This window comes from Eleutherodactylus coqui, chromosome 1 (genome assembly GCF_035609145.1).
Source record: "Eleutherodactylus coqui strain aEleCoq1 chromosome 1, aEleCoq1.hap1, whole genome shotgun sequence".
In the NCBI taxonomy this organism is placed as follows: domain Eukaryota; kingdom Metazoa; phylum Chordata; class Amphibia; order Anura; family Eleutherodactylidae; genus Eleutherodactylus; species Eleutherodactylus coqui.
The window spans coordinates 182064466-182078248 of record NC_089837.1 but is presented as its reverse complement, the minus strand read 5'-3'; the positions used below and the strand labels follow the sequence as shown (position 1 = coordinate 182078248).

Below are 13783 nucleotides of genomic sequence, written 5' to 3'. Positions count from 1 at the left end.
ATATGGTGGAGGCCGCATTCTGACCGGAAAAGATAGTTTCCAGAACTACCCTTCCCTGGCTGGAGCAAAAACTTCTGGCCGGAATGCACACTGTATGCGCTTTGTTTGTCAGACGGACGTTTTTACGCATCGGGAATATGCTCATCTGAACTGATGCATTGGAAACCATTGCATCAGATGGGTAGCATATATCAGCTTATATTCTCATGTGAAAGAGCCCTCACGTTGAGTAATTTGCACTATAACGCAAAAGCCTAGCAAGATTGTTAGGACAGTGCTTTTAAAAAGGCAGCAAACATGATAGAATACAGGTATAGAAGAGCTGAACTCTGAACAAATGCCAAGTACCTATCTACAAGATTGGCGCACTTGGCCTTCACACAGCCTGATTCAGACTATCTGCAGATTGAATGATCATTCATTCTCCATACATTTTTATTATTGCTAGCAGCACATACCACTTTACATATAGAGATGTGCTGCAGACAACAATGATTTTTGTGGCAGCATAAAATCCAAACAGCTGACAAACAAGTGTTTGCTCGTTTTTTGCTGATCATTGCTTTCTCTACATGTGCTAATGATAGGGTGAACTAACATTTGGCCATTTGTTCATTGGCCTGAGTAAAGACGGTTTTTAGTAAACCTCTTTAGGCCTCTTTCACACTGGGAGCAACGCACTCAAAAATCACGCACGTACAAAACGAGCAGCTATTAGAACCAATGGTTTTCTATGGGAATGTTCAGATGAAGCAACCTGAATGTTCCCATAGGAAACCATTGGTTCTACTATCCGTGTGTTTTTTACACGCGTAGTTTTTGTTCGCGTAGCTTCCCGTGTGAATGAGCTCTTATGTTGCTTTTTAGTTCTGTGATACATTACAGATAACTCATAATGATTTCTTTAGGATTTTGTGTAACATTATACAATGAGCTCTGGGCACATCTCCCAAATATATGCCATTATACAGATGGTAGACTGGTGTGAACAGTGACAACCTCGGAACAGCGCTGCGAAATAGGGACATAAATAAATACAAGCTTAAAACCCTTTGTACAAGGTTGTTGATGCCATACTAGAAACTGTCTTGCAGGTAATAATATGTCATAATACATGGGCTATAGTGTATTAGAATGAAGGAGTGCACACTGTATGTCAGTTTAGCTGTACATTAATATAGGCATTACCGTGTCAGTTTGTGGACAGCATCGGGCATTAAAACCTGAGCTTAAAAGGTTTGATCTTGTTTCTATTTGACACTTCCACACACCATCTTAAAAGTGTCAATACATCATCAGAATCCCATTTTCATTTATCAGGCAGCAAGAAACACATAGAGTAAGTATTTGTTGTCAGGCTATTTACAAAGCTGAAGGATGGAGAGGATCAGAATATATTTCCTTTTCAACATGATTCTTAATTTGTATTTTAACCTCTGCTATATTTATTGTGTGAAAGGAGAATCTAATTTTTCATATTTATATTCTACCACTGCTTTCATGGCTGCTTTGCATAATTGCATAAATGGCATATGATTCATAATTCCAGATCTCCAGGGAAGAGTCATGCAGTGCAAGCTATTGTGTGCATGAAATACAGAACGCTTTTAATAGTATGAAAAAAAACCCCGCTGTACCATTTCTTCCTGCTATATGGAAGATATATAAGACAGTGCACTGTTCTGTACCTGTGCAATCCATTAAATGTTACCATTCACATTTTAGGTGAATCTGGTGAAAGAGGAGAAAGAGGATTACCCGGCAGAGGTGCAAAAGGATTGCCAGGAATACCAGGACTTACAGGTATGACATATGTTTGCTTGCTGTTGTGCACAACTGATACATAGTGATGAAATTGTGAATAGAAATTGGAAACATTACAGACGAGTCATGCAGATCTCCTAACATATGCAGAGAACATGAGAAAAAAGACATAGGAGGAAATTTATGAAACTGTCTAAAAGAAAAACTGTCCCCAACAACCAATCACAACGCAGCTTTCAATATGTGTTCTGCTCTGGAAAAATGAAAGCCAAGCTCTGATTGATTGCTATTGACAACTAAAACAGTTTATCTTTTAGACATTTTCTTTAATCTACCCCATGGTATCAATATCCAGGAGATTAGGAACAGAAGGTTAGACAAAGTTAATGTCAATATAAAGATATATATTAATCTATCATTAGTCTATGATGGACACATACCACTTACATCATGATTGAAGGTAGTCATAGGAACTGTTCATCCTTCCACAGGTATATAAACTGATGAGTCCTGTGTTTCAGTGTGATTGGAATTTCTACCCAATTCATGACATACCATATTTCCCAAAGATGCATTTCTGATGGTATTTTAGTTGTAGTATTCATTTACTGCATTTCATGTCTTTAGAGCTTCCAGCAAAGAATGTTGCATGCAACCTACATGACTAAGGTCTTCCATATCTACTAGTTGTATAGTTAGGATATGACTGTTACCGAGATATTCTAAAAGCGCCTTTGAAACCTAGACCTCATATGTCCTTGATGTCCTAAAATTGAAAGGTAATTATTAGAGATGAGCGAGCACCAAAATGCTCGGGTGCTCGTTACTCGGGACGAAATTATCGCGATGCTCGAGGGTTCGTTTCGAGTAACGAACCCCATTGAAGTCAATGGGCGACTCGAGCATTTTTGTATATCGCCGATGCTCGCTAAGGTTTTCATTTGTGAAAATCGGGGCAATTCAAGAAAGTGATGGGAAGGACACAGCAACGGATAGGGCAGGCGAGGGGCTACATGTTGGGCTGCATCTCAAGTTCACAGGTCCCACTATTAAGCCACAATAGCGGCAAGAGTGCCCCCCCCCCAACAACTTTTACTTCTGAAAAGCCCTCATTAGCAATGCATACCTTAGCTAAGCACCACACTACCTCCAACAAAGCACAATCACTGCCTGCATGACACTCTGCTGCCACTTCTCCTGGGTTACATGCTGTCAACCCCCCCCCCCCCCCCGCACAACGCAGTGTCCACAGCGCACACCAAAGTGTCCCTGCGCAGCCTTCAGCTGCCCTCATGCCACACCACCCTCATGTCTATTTATAAGTGCGTCTGCCATGAGGAGGAACCGCAGGCACACACTGCAGAGGGTTGGCACGGCTAGGCAGCGACCCTCTTTAAAAGGGGCGGGGCGATAGCCCACAATGCTGTACAGAAGCAATGAGAAATATAATCCTGTGCCACCGCCATCAGGAGCTGCACAAGTGGGCATAGCAATGGGGAACCTATGTGCCACAAACTATTCATTCTGTCAAGGTGTCTGTATGCCCCAGTCAGACCGCGTTTTTTTATAAATAGTCACAGGCAGGTACAACTCCGCAATGGGAATTCCGTGTGCACCCACAGCATGGGTGGCTCCCTGGAACCCACCGGTGGTACATAAATATATCCCATTGCAGTGCCCAGCACAGCTGAGGTAACATCAGCTTTAATGCAGGTGGGCCAAAAATTAATTGGATTACACTGTAGGCGAGGGCCCCAAAAAATTGGTGTACCAACAGTACTAATGTACCTCAGAAAAATTGCCCATGCCCAACCAAGAGGGCAGGTGAAACCCATTAATCGCTTTGGTTAATGTGGCTTAATTTGTAACTAGGCCTGGTGGCAGCCCAGTTAAAATAAAAATTGGTTCAGGTGCAAGTTTCAACGCTTTAATGAGCATTGAAACGTATAAAAATTGTTTACAAAAATTATATGACTGAGCCTTGTGGGCCTAAGAAAAATTGCCCGTTCGGCGTGATTACGTGAGGTTTCAGGAGGAGCAGGAGGAGGAGGATGAATATTATACACAGATTGATGAAGCAAAAATGTCCCCGTTTTTGATGGTGATAGAGAACGATGCTTCCATCCCCGGGTGCAGCCTACGTATTGCTTAGGTATCGCTGCTGTCCGCTGGTGGAGAAGAGAAGTCTGGGGAAATCCAGGCTTTGTTCATCTTGATGAGTGTAAGCCTGTCGGCACTGTTGATTGACAGGCGGGTACGCTTATCTGTGATGATTCTCCCAGCCGCACTAAACACCCTCTCTGACAAGACGCTAGCCGCAGGACAAGCAAGCACCTCCAGGGCATACAGCGCGAGTTCAGGCCACGTGTCCAGCTTCGACACCCAATAGTTGTAGGGGGCAGAGGCGTCACAGAGGACGGTCGTGCGATCGGCTACGTACTCCCTCACCATCCTTTTACAGTGCTCCCGCCGACTCAGCCTTGACTGGAGAGCGGTGACACAGTCTTGCTGGGGAGCCAGAAAGCTGTCAAAGGCCTTAGAGAGTGTTCCCCTGCCTGTGCTGTACATGCTGCCTGATCTCCGTGCCTCCCCTGCTACCTGGCCCTCGGAACTGCGCCTTCTGCCACTAGCGCTGTCGGATGGGAATTTTACCATCAGCTTGTCCGCCAGGGTCCTGTGGTATAGCATCACTCTCGAACCCCTTTCCTCTTCGGGTATCAGAGTGGAAAGGTTCTCCTTATACCGTGGGTCGAGCAGTGTGTACACCCAGTAATCCGTAGTGGCCAGAATGCGTGTAACGCGAGGGTCACGAGAAAGGCATCCTAACATGAAGTCCGCCATATGTGCCAGGGTACCTGTACGCAACAAATGGCTGTCCTCACTAGGAAGATCACTTTCAGGATCCTCCTCCTCCTCCTCCTCAGGCCATACACGCTGAAAGGATGACAGACAAGCAGCATGGGTACCCTCAGCAGTGGGCCAAGCTGTCTCTTCCCCCTCCTCCTCATCCTCCTCATGCTCCTCCTCCTCCTCCTCAACGCGCTGAGATATAGACAGGAGGGTGCTCTGACTATCCAGCGACATACTGTCTTCCCCCGGCTCTGTTTCCGAGCGCAAAGCGTCTGCCTTTATGCTTTGGAGGGAACTTCTCAAGAGGCATAGCAGAGGAATGGTGACGCTAATGATTGCAGCATCCCCGCTCACCATCTGGGTAGACTCCTCAAAGTTTCCAAGGACCTGGCAGATGTCTGCCAACCAGGCCCACTCTTCTGTAAAGAATTGAGGAGGCTGACTCCCACTGCGCCGCCAATGTTGGAGTTGGTATTCCACTATAGCTCTACGCTGCTCATAGAGCCTGGCCAACATGTGGAGCGTAGAGTTCCACCGTGTGGGCACGTCGCACAGCAGTCGGTGCACTGGCAGATTAAACCGATGTTGCAGGGTGCGCAGGGCGGCAGCGTCCGTGTGGGACTTGCGGAAATGTGCGCAGAGCCGGCGCCCCTTTCCGAGCAGGTCTGACAAGCATGGGTAGCTTTTCAGAAAGCGCTGAACCACCAAATTAAAGACGTGGGCCAGGCATGGCACGTGCGTGAGGCTGCTGAGCTGCAGAGCCGCTACCAGGTTACGGCCGTTGTCACACACAACCATGCCCGGTTGGAGGCTCAGCGGCGCAAGCCAGCGGTCGGTCTGCTCTGTCAGACCCTGCAGCAGTTCGTGGGCCGTGTGCCTCTTATCTCCTAAGCTGAGTAGTTTCAGCACGGCCTGCTGACGCTTGCCCACCGCTGTGCTGCCACGCCGTGCGACACCGACTGCTGCCGATGTGCTGCTGCTGACACATCTTGATTGCGAGACAGAGGTTGCGGAGGAAGAGGAGGAGGGTGGTTTAGTGGAGGAAGCATACACCGCCGCAGATACCACCACCGAGCTGGGGCCCGCAATTCTGGGGGTGGGTAGGACGTGAGCGGTCCCAGGCTCTGACTCTGTCCCAGCCTCCACTAAATTCACCCAATGTGCCGTCAGGGAGATATAGTGGCCCTGCCCACCTGTGCTTGTCCACGTGTCCGTTGTTAAGTGGACCTTGGCAGTAACCGCGTTGGTGAGGGCGCGAACAATGTTGCGGGAGACGTGGTCGTGCAGGGTTGGGACGGCACATCGGGAAAAGTAGTGGCGACTGGGAACTGAGTAGCGCGGGGCTGCCGCCGCCATCATACCTTTAAAAGCCTCCGTTTCCACAACCCTATACGGCAGCATCTCCAGGCTGATAAATTTGGCTATGTGCACGTTTAACGCTTGAGCGTGCGGGTGCGTGGCAGCGTACTTGCGTTTGCGCTCCAACACTTGCACTAGCGACGGCTGGACGGTGCGCTGACAGACATTGGTGGATGGGGCCGAGGACAGCGGAGGTGAGGGTGTGGGTGCAGGCCAGGAGACGGTAGTGCCTGTGTCCTGAGAGGGGGGTTGGATCTCAGTGGCAGGTTGGGGCACAGGGGGAGAGGCAGCGGTGCAAACCGGAGGCGGTGAACGGCCTTCGTCCCACCTTGTGGGGTGCTTGGCCATCATATGTCTGCGCATGCTGGTGGTGGTGAGGCTGGTGGTGGTGGCTCCCCGGCTGATCTTGGCGTGACACAGGTTGCACACCACTGTTCGTCGGTCGTCTGCACTCTCAGTGAAAAACTGCCAGACCTTAGAGCACCTCGGCCTCTGCAGGGTGGCATGGCGCGAGGGGGCGCTTTGGGAAAAAGTTGGTGGATTATTCGGTCTGGCCCTGCCTCTACCCCTGGCCACCGCACTGCCTCTTACAACCTGCCCTGCTGCTGCCCTTGCTTCCCCTCTGAAGACCTGTCCTCAGTAGGCGTAGCAAACCAGGTGGCGTCAGTCACCTCATCGTCCTGCTGCTCTTCCTCCGAATCCTCTGTGCGCTCCTCCCTCGGACTTACTGCCCTTACTACTACCTCACTGATAGACAACTGTGTCTCATCGTCATCGTCCTCCTCACCCACTGAAAGCTCTTGAGACAGTTGCCGGAAGTCCCCAGCCTCATCCCCCGGACCCCGGGAACTTTCCAAAGATTGGGCATCAGTCACAACAAACTCCTCCAGTGGGAGAGGATTCGGAACCATTGCTGCCCATTCTGGGCAGGGGCCCGAGAACTGTTCCTGGGAGTCTGCCTGCTCCTCAGAATGTGTCATTGTAATGGAGTGAGGAGGCTGGGAGGAAGGAGGAGCAGCAGCCAGAGGATTCAGAGTTGCAGCAGTGGACGGCGCAGAAGTCTGGGTGGTTGATAGATTGCTGGATGCACTTTCTGCCATCCACGACAGGACCTGCTCACACTGCTCATTTTCTAATAAAGGTCTACTGCGTGGACCCATTAATTGTGAGATGAATGTGGGGACGCCAGAAACGTGCCTCTCTCCTAATCCCGCAGCAGTCGGCTGCGATACACCTGGATCAGGAGCTCGGCCTGTGCCCACACCCTGACTTGGGCCTCCGCGTCCTCGGCCGCATCCACGTCCTCTAGGCCTACCCCTACCCCTCAGCATGCTGTATTACCAGTAGTGCAGAAACAGAACGCTGTAATTAAATGTGCCGCTTATTGGCCTGTGGTTGGAGGCTGACTTCGCTTACGGAATGCACAGCAGAGCCAGGAAAGAATTTTGCGCAAGCCTGCTGTAACACTTAGCTGGCTGCGTATGATTTAGGACAACTACCCCCAGCAGAGACCCAGTACACTGAGGACGGTCACAGGCAGCCCAAATAGATTTTTTTCCCCAAATGTTTTTGGAAAGGCCCACTGCGTATATACACTAAATATGTCTTCTGTCCCTGCCTCACCACTACTGGCCCTGGACAATGTAAAATTACTGCAGACTGTTTCACTGTGGACAGGAATACAGCGGTGATGTAACAGGCAACACAGAGCCAGGAAAGAATTTTGCGCAAGCCTGCTGTAACACTTAGCTGGCTGCGTATGAATTAGGACAACTACCCCCCTCAGAGACCCAGTACACTGAGGACGGTCAAAGGCAGCCCAAATAGATTTTTTTTCCCAAATGTTTTTGGAAAGGCCCACTGCCTATATACACTAAATATGTCTTCTGTCCCTGCCTCACCACTACTGGCCCTGGACAATGTAAAATTACTGCAGACTGTTTCACTGTGGACAGGAATACAGCGGTGATGTAACAGGCAACACAGAGCCAGGAAAGAATTTTGCGCAAGCCTGCTGTAACACTTAGCTGACTGCGTATGAATTAGGACAACTACTCCCAGCAGAGACCCAGTACACTGAGGACGGTCACAGGCAGCCCAAATAGATTTTTTTTCCCAAATGTTTTTGGAAAGGCCCACTGCCTATATACACTAAATATGTCTTCTGTCCCTGCCTTACCACTACTGGCCCTGGACAATGTAAAATTACTGCAGACTGTTTCACTGTGGACGGGAATACAGCGGTGATGTAACAGGCCACACAGAGCCAGAAAAGAATTTTGCGCAAGCCTGCTGTAACACTTAGCTGGCTGCGTATGAATTAGGACAACTACCCCCAGCAGAGACCCAGTACAGTGAGGACGGTCACAGGCAGCCCAAATAGATTTTTTTTCCCAAATGTTTTTGGAAAGGCCCACTGCCTATATACACTAAATATGTCTTCTGTCCCTGCCTCACAACTACTGGCCCTGGACAATGTAAAATTACTGCAGGACGCAATGCTCTGCATGGCCGATATACAAAAAAAAAAAATGTGCAACACTGCAAAAAGCAGCCTCCACACTACTGCACACGGTTAGATGTGGCCCTAAGAAGGACCGTTGGGGTTCTTGAAGCCTAAGATAACTCCTAACACTCTCCCTATAGCAACTCCAGCAAGGCAGCACTTTCCCTGAACTATGTCAGAATGTATCTGTGGCGAGCCGCGGGAGGGGCCGATTTATATACTCGGGTGACACCTGATCTCGCTAGCCACTCACTGCAGGGGGGTGGTATAGGGCTTGAACGTCGCAGGGGGAAGTTGTAATGCCTTCCCTGTCTTTCTATTGGCCAGAAAAGCACACTAACGTCTCAGAGATGAAAGTGAAAGTAACTCGAACATCGCGTGGTACTCGTCTCGAGTAACGAGCATCTCGAACACGCTAATACTCGAACGAGTATCAAGCTCGGAAGAGTACATTCGCTCATCTCTAGTAATTATAGCATTTGTGTTTAGCTGTTGTCAAGGTAAGGGCAATTCCACCTTGGTTGGACTGGTCCACCAGATTATCAGAGAATTCTCTAGTAGGCCAAGGCTCGGACACAATATTGGGCATAAAAGGGCTTCGAGAACCATACACCGCTATTTGAAGCTGAATTTTGAGTTAATTATTTGTTCCTAGGGTCTCTTTCTAATGGAAATAACAAACAACCCATCTGACCTTACTGATGATATGTCCTGTGTGTACAATGAAAGCAAAGTTGGCAATGTGATTAAGTGAAATGTGGACATGCTGTTCTTAGCATAATCTCCCTTGAGTGCAAAATTGTACCTTTATGTGATGTCTCATTATACTGTGCTCCTTGATTACACAAGTGAAGGGAAACAGAGATCTTTCAGGTCAAATACATACATACCCAAGCTCAGAGATATCTGAATCAGCAGTTTGCACGACAGCATCAAGCTCGGAAATCAAATTTGTATAAATTGTATTTATTTGATAATTTCCCCCGTCCTGTGGATGGATCCACCAATCTTATTTACTGACATGTACAGTATGATTTACATGTCAAAAAATTGCAAAGCTAGACAACCCCTTAAAATCTAATTGGAGGTATACAGATTTTGTGACATGCATCTTGCAAGAGCCACAGTTTGATCTTATATAAATTCACTTATTTGACTCATTGATCACATTGTCCTCCAGATCAAAAGCCAACTTTTCAAACAAAACCACTTTCAATATTCATTCATTTTAACAAGAGATAATGGAGGAGATTTATTAAGTAAAATGTACCAGAATTTTGGATCAAATTGCACCAAAACCCTGGTTTGCCTGCCACGCCTCCAAACTATGTATTTTATATACTTTTTACAAAGTCTCTAGCTAAATTAGTGAGCCTAAGTGGAGTAAAATGCACCAGCTTTATAATACCGATGTTAAATAAGCCAGCCAGCATGAAGAGAAAAATCCAGCCCTCTGCGACACTATGATAAATGTGGTGCGGTTTTTGCCCATCACATCAACTTTTATGCAGTCTAAATTTTGGACATCATTAAGAAATCTGACCTCATATTTGTGCATCACTTTTTACTGCTCTATGTAGTTTTAAGACATTCACTAAAGTGACAGAATAATCTCATAAAATGGCATGTATGTCTTTGACAGAACAAAAAGTTGTTTCATTCTGAAGGTCTGATGAGGTTATGCCTGAATGAGTCAACAAATCAATACTGCTCCCTTGTGGACAAGTATTTAAGTCATCGACAAACACAGCATTAAGGGCAGCGGGCTGCAGAGAAGCGCAGAGAAGTTATCTCTTCCTTGGCTGAACCCAGAGACTATTGATATTTTTTCATGGCGGAATGCCCTTCTTATTTTTTTTCTTAAAAAGGAAAATAAATATAATACTGAGAATTATTACCGATTTTAGTAATGCATTTTAGGAAACTTCCTAGATTATGTCTTCAATATGATCCATAGAAAACTGAAATAGAGAATGACCCTCATTTCTTAATAGTGTTGTACACCAGTGGACTTTCCAATACATTATCAATGCTTGCACCAAATTCATGTTTTTAGTGCATGGCACTATGTAAATGTGCCACACTGTACACCGTGCCATGATATGGCATGGTGCTCCACCATGCACCAAAGTTCTGTCTATCTTTATGAAAAACGGGCAAATTTCAGTCAACTCTGGGGGGATTGATAGTCAGCTTGTCATCAGTGTCATGGAAGAGATTGGAGGTAGATTGAATATTAACTTGCAAGGAAATATCTCTAAAGAACAGAAAGAACAGTATTAATGATATTTTGTGACAGTTTTGTCACTCTGAAGTGCAGTCTATATATGATACAATATACAGTCTTTCTGAGAAAGGTTATCACTTACAACTATTGATGCAAGATAACTGAACACAATGTATAGATGAACACAGCGTCAAGCTCATGTTGGTGTGTAACTTTTGTCTTGCTCCGTATCCTGTGAGCAATATTCCCTTTGCTGAATGACTGCTTCAGCGTTTACCTATACAATAGACCTGTTGTGCGGTAACTCTAGCCCCTGCCTGTGTGCATGCCTATTAATCATATTGAGGTTGACCTCACTTACAGTTTGTCACTTAAAAGGGGAAAAGTAACTGTCTAGATGCTCTTCTTAACTGGTTTCAGTTGCTCAGGCCAGTGACATAAGGAACTCATTGAGTAGCACTAGCAGCTGCTGTCCTTCTTGGAGATCGTTGTAGCATATTTTACACAGCAACCTCTAATGACTCAAGAAAAATCTGTTGCCTTACTTCCGAGATGCAACACTTCTCTTACTCACAAAGATGCATCTCACAAGGTTCCCCAACTGCTGGCAGCAGCAGCCCTGCAGAGTATAGCACCCTCAGTCTCTTATTCCAGCAGTACTTCTCACTCATAGCAATGCCCTCTGCTCTGACTTTGTGTCACAGCAAATGATCACTTTTATAGTCCAGACAACAGCCAATCAGTCCATGTTCTCTTGGGCTTACTCAATTAAAGGTTTTGCAAGAATTGTCTCACAGGCCAATTTGTTGTAAAAATTGTCACATCTCATAGTCTGTTACCATGGCAACCAGTTAACCCTTTTTGGACAGCTTCTTACAACTGAGTAGAAACAAAATTGACACCATAATAGTTAATGGGGTCTGTCCAGTGCTGTCCCGTTCCGTGAAGCAGCCTTAATATGTGAAAAAGTGCTGAAAGGCTCCCTCGATCATTCAAATGGAAAAGTGATACATGTAGACCCCAACTCGAATCCAACTCTATTGTTGACATTTAAAACCATGTCCCTCTTACATAGTTTCAGTTTGCTGGAGAGACTTGACATTCAGTGATAATTTGAACTTTTGAGAGAGTGAATGCCTAAAACTAGTGTTCCAATTTATTGAAAATATCTGTAAAATGAATAGAAATTTCATTGCAGGCTTTTAAAGCGCATGACAATTGAGTTCCTGTAATTATATTGGACTTAAGCTTGCAAGACCCGACTAATATATATAATAATATTAAAATTAGCTGGGATTTGTACTTTAGATATATTATATGTACTAGTGAAATACAGCAAATATACAGTAAGAGGGAGATCACAGCATGATATTAAATTAGAATGTCACTCATCACAGAATATAATTTGCATAATATTTTTCAGCCTCTTAACAATTTTTATAAGGAAAAAAAAAAAGAACCGAGTTTCACATAATTCTTTCTCTTTCTTGAAGGTGAACCAGGAAAACCGAGCTATGGGCGAGAAGGTCGTGATGGAGAGAGAGGTCCACCTGGCCCTGGTGGGCAACCCGGAATTCCAGGACCACCAGGTCCTGCTGGCCCAGCTGGATTCTGTGAACCTTCCTCATGCAGCCTTCAGGCCTTTGCAGGCCAGTCTGCTAAAGATTCCAACATGAAAGGGCCTTGAACAGCAAATGCCTTGTTACTGTCTGCAATTACAACCAACATCAAAGAGTGGATTGAACGGAGAGATGATAAACAAGGCTTTTTAAGAATTCTGAACAGCAGACATTAACAAACTGTGACATTTATAATTTAAAAGAAATAAACTACCGAATTTGGAAAAAAGAAAGATGGTGCTTAAATACTCAGTGAAGACCTCCATAAACAACTCTGAAAAATCTGAAATATATCATTCTTATAAATGTTAAATTTGCCACTTCCAGGGTGTGCAGCTGATTCCATGGATGGAGAAATGCCTTGTATTTACCTCAAGTCTTAATTACTATTAGAGTTGTCTATACCCAACTGACTACATACAACAGTGAGCTATGGTATACCATCTAACACCAATCATCAGCCTCAAAATATGTAAAAGTGAATGCAGTTGCAATTTAATAGCCCAAACCAACGAACCCCGACCAAGTGGTCAACAGGAAATGAAGCTACACTCTCATCTATGGTGAATCATTTGTGTGGTTTCATATTGGTTCACTGTATATCCATGGATGGAAATGGTGCCTGTACAAAATGTGGTACACTGAGTACACAACATGTGCTGTAAATCTTTGTAAATGTGCTATAGGGGACTCTGACAACCAGCGTGCCTTAAACACACTTTGTAATTAAAGTGCCGTTTCTCCTTTTTTTAAGCATTGTGGCTATGACAGCTTATAATCTGCCTCTGCCTCTATGTGACATCAGCTCCTCAATGTGATACAAGCAATAGCAGATCTTAATATTCAGAAATAAAATTGTTTTAGAACTGAGAATATTTATTTTCATGTGGCATCTCTGGTTGTTTGAGAAAAAGAAAAGGAAGAATAAATACTGTTTCGTAACCCTGTGCATTTCTTCAATGTATGCTTTAATTAAGTTAAATGAGGAAATTGAACTGGACCCCCGAGGAGACATCTGGCTTTCAGTTTCAAACATTTATTCTGCAAATGGGAAAATTCAAAGTTTAGATGTATGCTTAATTTATCAAATGCTATATAGAAACTACAGGGGGTTATATATCAAAGTGATGGCATTAACTTTAATTAATGTTAGGAGACCTATTACAAACATATGGTAGATTGCTTTGTGTCAGTCCTCTCTCATATTCTCTAGTAGCTGTGGCTGACTTGCGGGTGGCTGCAAAGATCAATAGCGCATGACAAGAATAACCAAACTTTGGAAATTTTTTCCTCTATACTTTTGTTGGATACTGCTTGAACTTGAATATAGCTTGATAAAATATCATGCAGTACACCTTATAGTGGGGCATATGGATGTTCTGAAGGGGGACCTCTCAAGACCCATCCTTGAGCCATAGTTACCAAGAAGTAGCTCCGCTCTATTGGACCTGGCCTGTC

General features: G+C 45.2%; 1 protein-coding gene across 1 annotated transcript in view; it reads left to right on the top strand.

The window, feature by feature from the left end:
• Positions 1 to 13267, top strand: part of COL9A1 (collagen type IX alpha 1 chain) — a 146373-nt gene extending 133106 nt beyond the window's left edge. The window contains exons 37-38 of the mRNA XM_066604332.1: positions 1726 to 1803; positions 12200 to 13267. Coding sequence (XP_066460429.1) covers positions 1726 to 1803; positions 12200 to 12393 — 272 coding nt within the window. The 3' untranslated portion in view covers positions 12394 to 13267. The remainder of the gene's footprint in view (positions 1 to 1725; positions 1804 to 12199) is intronic.
• Positions 13268 to 13783: the final 516 nt, after the last annotated feature.